At 35.1% G+C, this 16,045-nt stretch overlaps 2 protein-coding genes across 5 annotated transcripts; one reads left to right on the plus strand and one right to left on the minus strand.

Annotated features, from left to right (window-relative positions):
- Positions 1-146: 146 nt before the first annotated feature.
- On the minus strand, positions 147-7,943 carry LOC107606003 (uncharacterized). Of its 4 annotated transcripts, none has more exons than XM_016307963.2 (9): positions 3,877-7,943; positions 3,178-3,367; positions 2,863-2,992; positions 2,660-2,738; positions 2,017-2,071; positions 1,541-1,811; positions 1,417-1,459; positions 1,236-1,339; positions 147-761 (listed from the first exon to the last, which is right to left on the minus strand). In XM_016307963.2, exons 1-9 carry the CDS (start codon positions 7,838-7,840, stop codon positions 351-353), a joined length of 5,247 nt encoding a protein of 1,748 aa, XP_016163449.2. In that variant the 5' UTR covers positions 7,841-7,943; the 3' UTR covers positions 147-350. The 4 variants fall into 4 exon arrangements, 2 of the variants coding, with proteins under 2 accessions (XP_016163449.2, XP_016163448.2); XM_016307962.2 differs by having other exon boundaries at positions 2,863-3,013; XR_015892192.1 differs by lacking the exon at positions 2,863-2,992.
- A 3,310-nt stretch (positions 7,944-11,253) lies between these two features.
- LOC148554237 (uncharacterized) lies at positions 11,254-11,720 on the plus strand. The gene is made up of 2 exons (XM_088495050.1): positions 11,254-11,403; positions 11,481-11,720. Exons 1-2 carry the CDS (start codon positions 11,254-11,256, stop codon positions 11,718-11,720), a joined length of 390 nt encoding a protein of 129 aa, XP_088351176.1.
- The last annotated feature ends 4,325 nt before the right edge of the window (positions 11,721-16,045 follow it).

Raw genomic sequence — 16,045 nt, forward strand, 5'->3', positions numbered from 1 at the left:
AATAATTCTATTTATCAAGTATCTACTTTCATCTAGTAATCCCTGATATGGAAGATAATGAAAAGGGAACAAATGCTTAAGCCCAATCTTCAAACCAAAGTTTGATGAATATTTTTGATATTTTACTATGCTCAAGATAATTCCATGCTCAGAATATAACAATTGTCATTGCTATAATTTCATTAAAAATTCATTTACATTTCAGATGTTCATATACAATGACAATAGGCGTTCAAACCCAATGGTTGAATATAACAAACGAAACCTAACCAAAAAAAAAAAGGAGACCCTGCATTGCATCATTTACAATTGTATCTAGTTTCCGACCAATTCGTTAAGCCTGTATGCTACTAGACTGAAGATGATTGAGCCACAAAATTCTTTTTCAATGTAAGAACAGGTCTAATTGGTTCATCAAGATTGTCCAATTGCAAGTCCCAAATATCATTGTTACTTGGTGTTGCCTGTTCATATGGTTGATCAACCCTTTCTTCAACTTCGAAGCCGATATAGTCAGCAACATCTCCGTCTTTGTCATGACTCTGTTGCCACTGCCTTTGAGCCACCATTAACCCAGTTTCTTTGATATCAGTGGGAACGGAGCCAAAGTATCGCCGTCTACCAACATTCTCATCTCTGGACCTCTTCCTTTTCTTTTCCTTACTCAGTTTCTTCGGGTGATGAAGCTTGCATTTGGTTCCTTCTTCGCAGTTTCCCATTGCTTCAAAGGTCGGACAGACATAGCTATGCTTCTTCCGACACTGAGACCACATATATATGCAGGTATCAGCATGGTACCACAAACACGGGAGGAGGCAAAGACATGCAATAAAAGTGGACCAAAATGGCGATGCAGAAATTTTACAACGGGCATTAATTACCAAGGGAATATAAATATAACCATACACTTGCAAATATAACTTAACTGAATATCAAAACTAGCAAGGCGATAAGAAGAAAAAAAAGTTGCAGACAAATTTAATGTGTCATTCTTCAAAAGAGGACCACAATATAGAAGTCCAAGTTGACAATATAAAAAACAGAGTCACCATTACAAGTTTATAACTGCAATGAATCATCAAATGAAAGTACAAGCAGAGTAGCAGGTTCCTTGAATGAGTATAGAACACAATCATGTTAACAGAAATTGATTTACTTTATTGCAGTAAACGAGAAATAGATTCAGTGTTCAAATTGTACATTAACTAGAAAATTTGACATGGTTGAGTTAATACCTCATTTCCATCGGCACAATAGCCCCTGAGAAATTCTCCACAAATAGAAGCCTTAGGATTCACATTGACATGTCTGTAAGGACAACTTCTGTTTGTGCATAAACCTGTCATGAAATTTGTAAGAATGATACATACATTTGCATTATTCACTTGATATAAGATAAAAATTTCTATAATGCACCTTGCAAAAAATAAGAACAATCTGGCATTCTCTCCGGAATAACCTGAACAACAAATAAATTAGACGGTAGATAGATCAGTAAATTCAGTAGATCAAATTCAATTTTGGCCTAGACGAATATAACCTTATGAGTCAATTTGCAGTTGCCATTAGAACATAAACCATTTAGAAACTTAGTGCAGACAACTACTTTTGAGGGATCATGAATATAAGGACACTTCCCATCATCCTTGTTACATTTCCCAAATCTGGTAAAAAACTGACAGTACTTCTGCTTTCGTGCAAGGCGCTGTCTAGCAGTGTGCAGACTCCATCTAACTTTTTCATTAGCCAAAATCCGAGTCCGTTTCCTTGGGTCCCTAATAAGCTGATTACCTTTGCCAATTTGGAAATACCTTGCAGCAATGAAAGTAATAGTTTCAATACTCAAAGTCTCAAATGCTGGAGGATAAATGAAACTGCAAGAGTTAATATTATGCACACTTCTCTCCATCATATATCTTCAAACATATTAGACAAGAGTACGAATATTAATGAAATTTGACATTATCATGCTATCACATAAGATATCAAAGCAACAAATAAGAACATTCCACATACACATTTTCCCCAATCACTAATCTTTGTTGGATGGAACCTTCTTTGGCAGCCAAGCCTGCAAGGATAGAGGCAGAGAGAAGGGATGGAGATTAATTGCATAAAAGGAAAGGCATAAATATGAAGACTTCGCAACATGAAAACAAAAAAATGGTACTTGATGAAATCATAATTCCCCCTTGTCTAGGCTGACAATCAACTCAAATGTACAAAAGCTCAATGAGGACGCATTGTGTCCATTTATATAAACTACAAAGTTATCATCAAACTTAAAGATGATTCCAACATCAAACTTTGAAATAGTGAACCTAAAGTACTTAAGAATGTGCTAGACTGCTAGATGTCCAAAAGCATGTATCCATTCAGTTAATCACAGAATACTGATGGTTCATGTAAGAATCAAGTGAAACTATTTATATGAAAAGTTGACAAAATTAAATCCTAGAATGCTGCCTTCAAAGGGTCCATCTGTAACAAACTGAACCAATATGAAATATAACTTTTCCTACACCATCAGCTGCTACTTTTAAAGACAGTACACAAACTATATTTGAAAATGCATTATTTTGAAAGGGCAGAAATCAATAACATGCAGATCATGGACCATAAGAAATCATGACAAACACTTGTGGAAGGTGCTTCCTACTTTTTGCCTGAGAACTGTTACAAGCAACATCTTTCTGTTCTCTTGTTTTCCTCTCCAACACAGCAACAGCAAGTGCTTCCTGAATCGATCATAAGAAAACATGACAACTATTGAGAAAAAAATCTTTTACTTGGTATAAAAACCAGCTAAATTTAAAGGAAAACTTCAATGGACAATGCTTTAGTATCAAAAGCCAAACTAACCTCATTAACCTTCTCAGAGTACCTGCCAGAAAATTTGGACCCTTTTATAATGGATCCACCAGTATGTAATACCTTAGGTTTCCAATGAGAAAACCCATGGGTTGATCTAGTGTAAACAGCATCCCTCTTCCTTAAAAGAAGCAATTTCTTGCTAAAAAAGACAGTAATTGAAGTTTTTTTTTGGGAGATAAATTCAGAGTAATTAATAGTTTCAAGTGAATATTTCTAAGGCATATAACCAAAGGAGACACAAACTAAGAGAGGGGTGAAGGAGGGGAGAAATTCGAAGATGAAAAGCAGTAACATATTAGGTACCTGTTTGCTGATGAGGGAGTAAAGTTGGAGCTTAAATCACGATTGTGAACAAATCTTCTTCGAAATGTTGATCTTTTCCATTGAAAAAAGTGAGGCAAAATCTTCCGATAATGCCCTGAGCCAGTGTTGTTTTTTGATGAAAGGGTCCCACCAAGTGGAGCTTTTAAAGGTTTGCACAAGCTCCCAGCAACTGCAGATGAAATATCCAGTTAACTATAACAACTAATAAAGTGAAAGAAATTAAAAAATGGATCATCAACAGCATTCCATATTCATCCAGATAGTTGAAAAATGGTGACCAAATATCCAGTTTCCCGCTATCAGCTCCAAAAACAGACACACACAAAAATGATTATTCACAAAGAAAACAACTAAAAGAAAGAGGTCAATATTGGCAAGGCTCCAGAGACAATAGAAATTCGCAAAGCCAATATTTCGAAGAACATAACTTCCAAACAAGCATACTAGATACATGAGACAAACAAGTGCTAAGATTTAAGAAATTTTTTGCCAACAGACAGACAGAAAGGAGAAGGCAATTTGCTGCACTGCTTATCAGATAAACCACAATAACATATTGAACATGTCTATAAAGGTCTCAAGCACAAAGAAGTACATTCATTTTCAGTTAATCAGTTCGTGATGAAACTAGGACTAGATTCATACAAGTGAAGGTTAAAAAATAGGTACTTAACATACCTTTTTGCGACCACTTGTTTGTAAACCTGCTGCAAATCTCTTTAGAATCCAATGGACCATCAGAATTTACATTACTATCTTGCATTGTAACTGTTGGGCTGATATGACTAACAAATGAAGTCCTTATTATCTGATTTTTGCGCTTCTTGTAGTAGCCATTGGAGTATGCTGTTTGAGTCTTGCCATCAGTAGAGACAGAGAGATCACTAGAATCCAAAGATGCAACTAATTTATTTGACTTGGGCTTCATATATACTATTCTCTTTGCAGTTGAAGAAGAAATCTCAACTTGGCCAGCCCCACGATTGTCTGAACCAATTTGATTTTCGTATGTTTCAGAATATTTGCACAATTCCTCATAAGATTTTGCGGCATCATTAGTTTCTCTAACATTCTTAGGATCGGCTGCAAATTCAAAGCAACCAAGTGTAAGATTCTCTGTAAATGGGGAAGATCCACTCTCCAATTTGGTGTCAGTGGGTAGTGGAAGTATTATGTGACCCTTCAAAGGAACATCATTTACTCCAGTTTTCAAAGCACCTGGTTGACCTGGAACATTAACCATGCATTCAGATCTGATGCTCTTTTCAAAGTTGTCAAAGCCCAAAGATGGTGACTGGTTAGCAACGGATGTTGATGTTGTAGCAGAAACAGGGATAACTTTCCGAACAAGACTGTTACCCTTACGGGTATAAAGAGTATTTTGAGTGTTCCCTTTCATTTGTGGAATTAACTTGTTAGGAGGACTAGTTATCAAAGAAGGCTTGCTTCCAGATAAAGAACTAGGATAACTATTACCTGTTCGAAGCCAGGTTCGAGGTTTTAATGAACGGGATGAAGTAAATGGCTTTGATCGGGGAAAAAAGGAGGACTGGTCCTTTGAAGTTTTAGGAATGACACAATCTGGAGATCTTTGCACACAAACTCTCTTCTGATGATTTCCCCCAACGTCCTGTAAATTAATTTTTTCTCCCTGAACATTTTCAACAGCCAAAATGCTTGTCTCCGTACTGATTGGCACAACTGAAGTGGCATTTTCTTTCGGTTCACCTTCCAACATTGGAAAATGAACATTTGGAGTGGCTGAGTATTCAAGAAGAGAATTAGAGGCAATGCCTGAGTGCTGCAATTCCAAACTCTTGGGAGAATCTCTTTCCCTATTTAAATTCATAGACTCAAAAGAATCTCTACCCAAGCTAATGTCAGACAATTTAGCAATATCCTCTGTATAAGTCAGCAACGGAGTAGACATAACAGCCATGCTTAGCAATTCAACTTCTTCCTTATGTACTTGCATATCACTAAAGTGAATAGGGACTTCTGCACAAGATGTGGTGGAAGCCACAATCACATCACTGAGTTCAGATGGACACTCCGTGATACTAGAGTGACAAGCCGTGGTTCTGCGCCTTTTGTACAAGGGTGAAATCTTGTTTGCATCCTCATATAAATCAGCCACAGAAATCCCCCTTTTCACAGTTAAAGTTGTGATCCCATCTGTTCTGGATTGTGAGCCAAAATCTAACATTGGAACAGATATATCTAAGGCTTCTGAAAGACTAGGAACCTTCAACAGATCTGAGGTTGTGTAGACAACATTTGCAAGACCAACTGGATTTTCTGCATCTAGAGACATGCCCTCCATCTTTGAAGGAGAAAATTTTAAGAGAGTTCTAACCTCTCTCTCTTCAACAGTACCTGTGTCCCCTTTAACACAATCAATGGAAATATCAGAATTTGGAACTGATTGTATGTCACAGTTCTCCTTTTCATGTTGGCATGATTGATTACTATAAGCCTCAATGTGATTAATGTCAGAAGTATTTCCATTGAATAATTCAGTATGCTTTTCTTCAAGGTGTACAACAGCATTTTTGTCTTCAAGCAACAAATTTCCTTCACTTGGTAAAGACTGGAAATAACCTGGAACTGACATCTTGTCAACAGGGGCAGTCTTTTCCTCAAAAGAAGTCGTTGGGATCTTGTCCAAAGGAGCAGCAGCAGTTAATGAACTAACAGGAACATTATCTTCTTTCACTGTCCCATCAAACATATTTGCTGATATTGAACTTGACCTACTTGATTTTGGTTTCACAACCTTTTTGACCACTCTTTTAACAATCTTTTTCTTCTTAACAACCCTTGGAGTTGCTTTACCGGAATTTGTATTGGCAACTTCTTCTGTTACAATCCCCTTAGAGGATTGTGCCACCTTAGTTTTTCCATTAGGATTTTGGACTGCACTCGGATGAAGATGAGAAAAGTAATCAGATACATTCTTCTTTGCCCTTAAATCCTTCCCAGAATTAGTGGTGCCATTTACCAAGCACTCTGAACTATTTGAAATCCCAGCAAACTCGGATAGTTTTACAAGCTGTGATTCTGAGCAAGAATCTTTGGAAAACAAAGATACATTCACCTCTGTGATCAAGTCCTTACTAAAATTAGAGGTGTCATTTGGCAAGCATTGGGAGCTATGTGAATTTCCAGAACCAGCAAATTGTTCTGCTTGCTGTAAACCCAAAGCTACGCTCTTCTGTGAAGTCAAGTCCTTCCCAGAACAAGAGGTGTTATATGACAAGCAGTGTGAGCTATTTGAATTGGCAGCACCTTCAGTTAGTTTTATTCGCTGTGATTCATAACAACAACTTTCAGAAACCAATTGCTTTCTTTTTTTAGACTTTCGTTTAGCCTTTTTCCCTTTTTGATTAGGATTCAAATCTGTCTTCAAAACAGCAGTTGTTTCAGCATTAGAAGCAATGGTAGAATTTGAAGGCACCACAATAGCCTTGGCAACCATAGAATTCACTGCAGACAGTTTTACTAGCTGTGAATCAGAACAACCACTTTTAGAAACCAAGGATGCATTCGTCTGTGCAAGCAAGTCCTCACCAGAACTCGAGGTGCCATTTGCCAAACACTGAGAGCTATGAGAATTTACAGAACCGTCGGCAGATAGTTCTACTTGATGTGTACCCAAACAAGAAATTTCAGAAACCAAAGACACATCCTTCCGTGCAGTCAAGTCCTTTCCAGAAATAGAGATGTCGTTTGCCAGGTGCTGGGAACTATTTGATTGGGCAGCACTTGCTGGTAGTTCTGAAACTCTATGTGCATCAGAACAAGAAATTTCAGAAACCAAACACTTCCTTTTTTTAGCCTTCTTTTTCTTTTTCTTTGCCTTTCCAATAGGACTCAAAGCTGTATTAGAAACTGCAGTGGTTCCAGGATTAGAAACAAAGGAAGAACTGGAAGACCCCACAATAGCCTTGGCAACCATAGAATTCGATTCAAAGAAAACATCAACCCCAAAAGGAATTTCTTCTCCCACTTCTGCTTGCTTCCCATCATTCAAACAATGCTCGTCTTCAATTCTCGAAGAACTAGAACCAGGTTTTGAGTCAACAACAGCACAATCATCACAATGTAATTGTTCATCATCCTCATTCTTACCATTGCTCGGTTTTGGCGCCTGGATTCTAAGAAAAGCACTCTTTCTCTTAACCTGTTTCTTTGGAATGCCAGTATATTCATGAACCTTATCTGCTCTATCGTAATCGTACCTATCCAGTTCCAAAGCCGTAGTCTCGAGAGAAGAGTCTTGCGCCTCTTCCGAGCAAAGTTTCGATTCGGTACCGGAATTCAGAGGAACAACCGCACGGCAACGGCGGTTTGCTCCGCCAAAGCACTCCTTACTGAACCTGGAAGCACTGCGGCTAGGGTTAGAATTTGAAGGAGACTGCGACAGCATTGAACGACGGTGACGCGAATCATGGTCGAAAAGAACAGGAACCTGAGGAACAAAGAGTGGATTGGCGGGTAATAAAACGGGAGGGTTGAAATTGAATGCGGTAGGGTTCACAAGAACGTGGTTGGGAACCTGACGGAGATGGTGGTGGTTATACGATGGAGGAAGAGGAATGTACGTATTCGGGCGACGGTAGTGATGAAAGTAGGGATCCATGGCGGCGGAGAGAGGAGTAAGAAGGACAGAATTATTGATCGATAATCGGGCAACAGTCACACTCGTAGAAGAATTCACCACAATGTCTCAATTTTTATTTTTTTTTCTCAAACCTTCTCCTTCTTCCTGCAATATATATAGTTAACGATAAACCCTGAAAAATAAAAAATTTTTGAGTTATTTTTTTTGTAAAAAATCTTTAAAAAAATAAGATAATTTTATATTTAAATATCTTATATAAAAATATGTTTTATGATATATGTTTAAGATAATTTTTTAGTCTATGTTTAGTTTTTTTTTTTTAAGGTTTATTAGAAAATTTGATTTAGTTCTAATTTATTTGGTAGTATTTTTAAAAGATTTAAATTTAAATTAAATCTGATTTAATCTAATAAATATTAAATTTGATTTAAATTAAATTATTTTTAGAGATTTAAATTTAAATTAGATATCTAAAAAGATTTGATTCATTCTTAGGTTTATATGCTAGAAATTTATTTAAAAATTGTTTATTATTCTTTTTGAATTAATCTTTTATTAATAAAAATTTTTTTGAGTTTTTTTGAAAAACTTATGTATGAACAAGTAGAGTGATTCCTTTGGATATGTCTAAAATCAGTCCAACCATTTTGTGCGTATCACCTTTCATGAACCATTAAATTTTATTCAATGAAAATCAAAAGATGTTATGAAAGAAAAGTAATAATAGACTTTATAAATATAGAATATATTATTATATACATACATAAATATATTTTAATACAGAATATTTTAAAAATAAAAAATATAATCTTTTACCTTAAAATAAATATAAAACATATAAATATGTAAAAAATATTTTTTATTTATTAAGATTAATTATTATACAATACTATTTTTAATTACATAATATAAAAAATTAAATTATTTTATATTACATTAAAATAATTAAATTATTTTATATTATTTAAAAATGATTAGATTATTCATTAAAAATTATTTATTAATAATTAATTTTATTAAAAATATATTATTATATAACATAATTTTTTAATCAAATATTTGTAAACATACATTTTATTCAAAATAGTATATATAATATTATTTTAACAAAATTAATTATTATATAATATTTAAAAAAACGTGTAATATTTATATGTATTATATATATTCTGAAAAAAATTTAAAAAAATTAATTTTAAAAATTTTAAACGTATAATGTTTTCATGTATTATATATCACAATAAACGTAAAAATAATAAATGTGTAATATCACAATAAAAATTTAAAAAAATAAAAAAATTAATATTTTTATGTAGAATATATAATATTTTAAATGAATTTTTTTTATAAATATTTTGGAAAAAAATTATATTATATAATAATATATTTATATTTCTGTTACGTTAAAAAATTACGTTAAACTATTTCAATTTATATTACGTTAAAAACTATTTCTGTCCTTTCCAATTTACATTAAAATTTTATTATATAATAATTTAATTATTCATCAAGTAATATAAAATAATTTTTATATTATAAAAATATAAAATAATAAATTTAGAATATAATAATTTAATTATTTGTCAAGTAATATAAAATAAAATTTTAATTATTTTATATTTTTAAATTACAGTTTAAAATATTATTTTAATATAATTTTTTAATATTATAAAAAAAATTTCATAATAATTAATTTTAATAAATAAAAAATATTCATATATTTTGTATTTATATATTTTATATTTAATTATTTAAAAATAAAAGATTCTGTTACTATTTAAAATATTGCGTATTAAAATATTATCATTTAAAGTATTTAACTATGTAATAGGATATTCTGTATTTATTAGAGTCTATCAATTCTCTTCTTTTATATTTATTAGGATTAATTATTATGCAAATTTTTTTCTAATATTAAAAAATAAATTAAAATGATATGTTAAACTATAATATAATTTATAAAATAATTAAAATTATTTTATATTACTTGATAAATAATTAAATTATTATATAACATAATTTTAATATAAATTGGAAAAGAAATAGTTTTTTAACGTAATATAAATTGTTTAACGTAATTTTTTAATGTAACAGAAATATAAATATATTATTATATAATATAATTTTTTTTAAATATTTATAAAAATAAAATTCATTTAAAATATTATATATTATACATAAAAATATTAACTTTTTTTGTTTTTTCAAATTTTTATTGTGATATTACATGTTTATTGTTTCCATATTTATTGTGATATATAATACATGAAAATATTATACGTTTAAAATTTTTAAAATTAATTTTTTTTAAATTATATATAATACATATAAATATTACACGTTTTTTTTCAAATATTATATAATAATTAATTTTGTTAAAATAATATTATATATATTATTTTAAATAAAATGTATGTTTACAAATATTTGATTAAAAAATTATGTCATATAATAATATATTTTTAATAAAATTAACTATTAATAAATATTTTTTAATGAATAATTTAATTATTTTTAAATAATATAAAATAATTTAATTATTTTCAAGTAATATAAAATAATTTAATTTTTTATATTATGTAATTAAAAATAGTATTATATAATCATTAATCTTAATAAATAAAAAATATTTTTGTACGTATTTATATATTTTATATTTATTTTAAAGTAAAAGATTATACTTGCCATTTTTAAAATATTGTGTATTAAAATGTGTTTATATATGTATATACTAATATATTCTATATTTATAAAGTCTATCAGTACTCCTCTTTCATAATATCCTTTGATTTTCATTTAATAAAATCTAATGATTCATAAAAGATGGCGCATCTAATGCGCACAAAATGGTTAAGCTGATTTTAGACATACCCAATTTTCTTAACTGTTACATCAGGAGATCAAATTAAGGTAGAAAATCACTTTCTTTGATTTTTGAGCTTATTTTAGATTCCGTCCCATATTATTTGATATCAGATTTTAATTATTAGATTAATTTTAATTAATCTATATTTGTTTTCTGGTGAAAAATAAAAATAAAAATCAACGTCTCTTACATCTTTGTCATTCTTGTTCTTTCTCGTGCTTCCTTCTCTTGGAATATAAAGTAATGGGATAAGTACGATTTTGGTCCCTCACGTTGAGGGTCAGAATCGAATCCGTCCCCGATGTATATTTTGATTTAAAATCGTCCTTAAAGTCGCATTTAAATTTAAAATCGTCCTTTATAACTTTTTCGGACGCAAATGCCCTTGCGTCGTTATGAGGCCGTTATGATCATCGAAAATAATAATAAATATATATATATAGGAAATTAAAATGAATGGAAAAGTTTAATAATGATACGTTGAATTGAGAAGAGGAAAGGGTAAAGCAGCGTGGAAGCCATTGTTGCAGAGCTCACCCTGAGGACCTGCTGGAGGGAGACAGCCATGGCTGCACGAAGCTCAACCTCGTCTCGAATCCCATCTTCGTCACAAGGTAGGCTGCTACTTTGTTCTCACGGTGAGAAGCCGGTGTTGCGAATCTCGGGGACCAAGGAGAACCCAGGTCGCAGATTTTGGGGCTGTGTCTACTTTGAGGTTTGTTTATTTACTTTTTCGCTGAAATCGGTCTTCTGGGCGTTGGAAGGGATGGTGATCTCTGTGGGTATGTGCAGGTGAAAGAAGGCTGCAATTTTTTTCGTTGGACAGATCCAGATACAGAGGTGGAGTATTCAGAAATTGCTAGGTTAAGGAAGAAGCTTTCGATGATGAAATCAAGAACTCAAGTGGCAGAGTGGAAGCTGAAGTTCGTTGCAGTGTTAGGGTTTTTTGGGTGGGTTGGGTTTGTATGTTTGCTGTTGCAGAGTTGGTCTAAGGCAACGCAACAGTGTCTCATTCCGTTGAACCTGGTTTGAAACATGTGTAGGTATATTTTGCTGTTGTTTTTGGTGGTGAGTTGGTCTGGGTGGGGTTTATGTATTGGGGGAGTTCTTGTCTGTGGCATGTTGAATGCATTTGAAGATGTAATATGACTGTCTTGTAAACATGGTTGGATATTGAAACGAGAGTGAAAGTTTTCAGTGGCAAAACATGATTTACATGACTGAACAATAATATTAACAGTGTCATTTAACTGGCAACAAGCTACAGTGTTTGACATGAAAATGGTAACAACCTTAATACATAGCAACCATAGTGTTTGACATTACCAGCACCTTAATATAAACTTAACTCAAAACAAGCTAACCATCAAAAGGATTGGCTGGGCTGAGAGCCAATATTTCACTACAACCAACAGTAGCACAAAGGCAACATATAAGCAACAAAAAGCAACAAAATATCCAAGCCAGTATTTCAGTACAACCACACTGGATTAACCAGAAGCTTAACACCAACATAAAACAAAATAAACAAACATGCTAAGTGTTCTGATTTCCCTAAAGCAATCCCCATTTTCTTGGAGGCAACTTTGCCATTAACTTCAGCTTCCTGGGAGAAACATGAGGTCCTCCAGTACAGCTAACAGAGTAGTGCCTAGTGGGTTGGCTTGATGCTGTGGCAAAGGATGGATGAGATGCTGGAAGAACAGTGGAGGTTGGTTGTGATGATGAAGTTGGTGGATCAGGGTGGGCTGAAGGTGTGGGCTTCAAGGTCCCCTTGGGCCTGCCTCTAGGCCTTTTTGGTGGTGCTACAGTGTTGGACTGGGCTGAGCTTGTTGGCTGTGTTGCTGAAGCAATTTTTCTCTTCACAGTGAGCTTGGGAGTGGGCTGTGTAGATGCACTTTTCTTTCCTCCCTTAGCAGCTGGAGGGATAGAGTTGTTGCTTCCCCTGGATTGGTTGCCCTTGCTTTGTTTCTTGGAATTTTGGGCCTATGAAACATTTGCAGTCAATACAGAAGAACATAAGGCATGAGTAAAAAATTCTCAGACATGCAATGTAAAAAAATTTGATGAATATACCTCATTCTCAATAGGTTTAGGGCATCTGCTTTTATTATGCCCAACAACACCACATATAGAGCACCTCTGTTTCTCCCCCTTCCTGGACATGTGAGTGCGGCTGCTTTCTTCTTCATCTCCAGCAGCTGGCTTCCTTTTTTTGACTTGCCTGTGACTAGGTCTTCTGTATGGGGGAGGCATTACATCAGGATGTGGTGTAATCTCCCATAGGTCAGGGCCATTCAATGGGTGAATTACTGCCTCGTAGCACCTCAAGTATGCTTCTCTCTTGTAGCAGTCAGCCACATAAGGTTCCAACGAAAGCCCTTTGAATTTGATGCACCCAATTGCATGGACACAAGGTATTCCACTCAACTGCCACCTTCTACAAGAGCACTCACAGGATCCTAAGTCAACAGTAAACTTATCTAACCCATTCATAACCTCATATGTCTGAGCAGCAGACCAATATGGACGCCAGTCACCAGCAGATCTAGACCTCTTCTCCAATTTGATTCTAATCCTAGGTAAGATTGTCCCTGCATACTTCTGAGCCAACTCCCTATTCTCTGCCCACCTAGTCATCAGTTTAACCCGGATCTCCTCTAACATTGTTAGTATAGGTTTCTCTCTAGCATCAACTATGGCAGCATTAAAGCTTTCAGACATATTGTTAACCAGTGTATCTACCTTAGAGTTATAGGTAAACCTAGATCTAGACCAATACCTAGGGGGGATAGCAATTAGGTACCTATAGGCTTCCTGATTCACAGCCTTTAGTTCGGCCATGTTCTTCTCCCAGTCCCTCCAGTGAGTAGCCTTAGCACACCTCCACATTATTTGCTTCAAATGTAACCCTGGAAACCGTTTTCTGAAATTGCTGTATAGGTGCCTCACACAGAATCGATTCTCCACACCTGGTATAACAGCTTCGTATGCTGGCAACAAACCCTGCAAGCAGAAAATGGAGGACCAAATAGTCATTGATACTTGAGATAAAGTAATTCATAGTTTCAATGTACATAAGTTAAATTTGGTTTAGGATTGCTTACTTTCTGCTGGTCAGACATAAAAGTAGTTCTTCCCATCTTCTCAACACCAATGTCAGTTGCAAGATGACTAAGGAACCAAGTCCATGAGTCCTTGGTCTCAGCCTCTACAACTGCATAAGCAACGGGCAACATTTGGTCGTTTGGATCCCAACCAATGGCAGTGAGCAGTTGTCCCCCCTGTGGTGTCTTCAAAAAACAGCCGTCTAGACCGATAAAGCTCCTACAATGGTTGAAGCTCTGCTTGCATGCTTCCAAGCAGATATATATCCTCTGAAAGATACAGCAGCTGGTTTGTGATGAGGCAACCTCGTTTTCAACTTCAGGGTACCTTTGCACTTGTAAGCGAACAGATGTCCCAGGATTTGCCCGCATCAGCTCATGTGCATAATCATATATCCTCTTATACTGTTCTCGAAAGGTTCCCTGGATTTCATCAAGTGCAATCTGCTTTGTCCTCGTTGCCATTGACTTGGTGACAGTCAAGTTCCACTTTTTTTGAGCCTTTGAAACTAACTCCCTAATCTTCACCTTCGGATTTGATTCCACTTTCTTCTTGAATGCCTTCCCTAGCCATCTAGAGTGCAAAATCCCCACCCTGTGTGTTTGTGTACACGTGTGAGTCAAGTTCATGCTACGAAGCTGCCAACTATCCTCTTCTTTCATCTTCGCAGCATACAGCCAAAACGGACACTTGCCAGTGCAAACTGCCCTTACCCTCTGCAGATCACACTTTCTAAATGTGATTGCCCGAGCCCTCTGCACAGCATATGCAATCACAATGTCCTTGAACTCTTCCCTTGTAGCATACACTGTGCCCACTTCCCACTTGTACTGGCTCATGTCTTTTTGATGCTTGTGAACTGGATAACTCTGTCCCTGGTGGTCTGAATCTGACCCTAAACCTCCAACCTCATGGTCATCCTCTACTTCATCACTCCCTGCTCCATCTTCATCCTCAAAGTTTTCAGTTGCAACCCTTTTATTTTTCACTGCCCGACTTTTTTCATTCAGCACATTAACATCTTCAAATCCACTGACAGCAGGATCAAGCTCATCTTCACTGCTGGTAAAGTGTAAATCATCTTCAGTCTCTTTCTCTTCCTCAGATGGTTCGTACTCTGAATCAAAGCTATCACTATCACTATAGTTACCCATATTAGCATCCAGATTAACATCATCACCACCCTCTGTATTCTCGGCCCCAGAGATATCAGCAGCTGCATCAGATTTTTTTGAACCAGCATCTTCTCCTCCATACACAACCAGCTGTTGTCCCACATCATCCATCCTATGACCCCCCCCCCCCAACATCAATGTATCCACAAGCAGGAAACACCTGCTCTTCCTCAACCTTGTGCACTACATACAACTCAACATAATCCCTTACCTCAGCTATTTTGCACATAGCAATAGAATCTGCATCAGACTTAAACAGCTTCAAATTTTTCTCCAAGTCTTCATGTGTTGGATCCTTGAACCATAACGAAGGGATATTCTCCTCCACATATCCAAACTGCTTTAACTCCGCATAAGCTTCAAATACGGACCACCGATCACCATCAATTTCTTCTATCATTGTGGTTTCTCCCCCCACATACTCTAACGGCCCATTCCGATAGGTAAAAACCCCCCCCCATGGTAGACTTTCAGTTTAAAGTACGCCATTGGCTTCTCCAACAACCTATACACAGTGCCATATCACAGAAATAGAAGAAAAAATTAAAACCTAAACCACACAATGATCTTTATTACTACTCTCAGAAACCGATAAACAGCTACACATACCTGACAGAATGTGCATGACCCTGCCTTTCAGTAGACCAGACTCGGCTGCGATCTTCACTCCAAGAGCACCTTCTAGCGTTTCTGATTCTTCCCTAGGGCACGGTGGAACAACATTGGTGAGGTGAGATGTTATGATTAATGTTGGGTTTAAGTTGAGGGTTAGGAAGCATATGAAGCGGTGAGGTGTTTCGCGCGAAACACAAAAACTTCAGAAGGGTATCATCGTCATTTATAAAAAATTTACTTCTTAAAGGACGATTTTAAATTTAAATGCGACTTTAAGGACGATTTTAAATCAAAATATACATCGGGGACGGATTCGATTCTGACCCTCAACGTGAGGGACCAAAATCGTACTTATCCCTAAAGTAATAACCTGCTCTCTTTTTATCATAGTTGTCAGAACCAAACCGGTGATCGAACCGGTCAGGCTACTGGGTCACTGGGTTACTGGTTCAACCGGTG

This window comes from Arachis ipaensis, chromosome B7 (assembly GCF_059453495.1).
Source record: "Arachis ipaensis isolate K30076 ecotype BB chromosome B7, ASM5945349v1, whole genome shotgun sequence".
NCBI classification, from domain to species: Eukaryota; Viridiplantae; Streptophyta; class Magnoliopsida; order Fabales; family Fabaceae; genus Arachis; species Arachis ipaensis.

What these genes read in the sequence shown, in the direction of transcription:
- LOC107606003 (XM_016307962.2), bottom strand. Translation starts at nt 7,840, where the DNA reads ATGGATCCCTACTTTCATCACTACCGTCGCCCGAATACGTACATTCCT. An exon ending in TAACAGTTCTCAGGCAAAAA is followed by an intron (nt 2,072 to 2,659) that starts GTAGGAAGCACC and finishes CTATCCTTGCAG; the next exon opens with GCTTGGCTGCCAAAGAAGGT. An exon ending in TTAGTGATTGGGGAAAATGT is followed by an intron (nt 1,812 to 2,016) that starts GTATGTGGAATG and finishes CATTGCTGCAAG; the next exon opens with GTATTTCCAAATTGGCAAAG.
- LOC148554237 (XM_088495050.1), top strand. Translation starts at nt 11,254, where the DNA reads ATGGCTGCACGAAGCTCAACCTCGTCTCGAATCCCATCTTCGTCACAA. An exon ending in GGGGCTGTGTCTACTTTGAG is followed by an intron (nt 11,404 to 11,480) that starts GTTTGTTTATTT and finishes GGGTATGTGCAG; the next exon opens with GTGAAAGAAGGCTGCAATTT.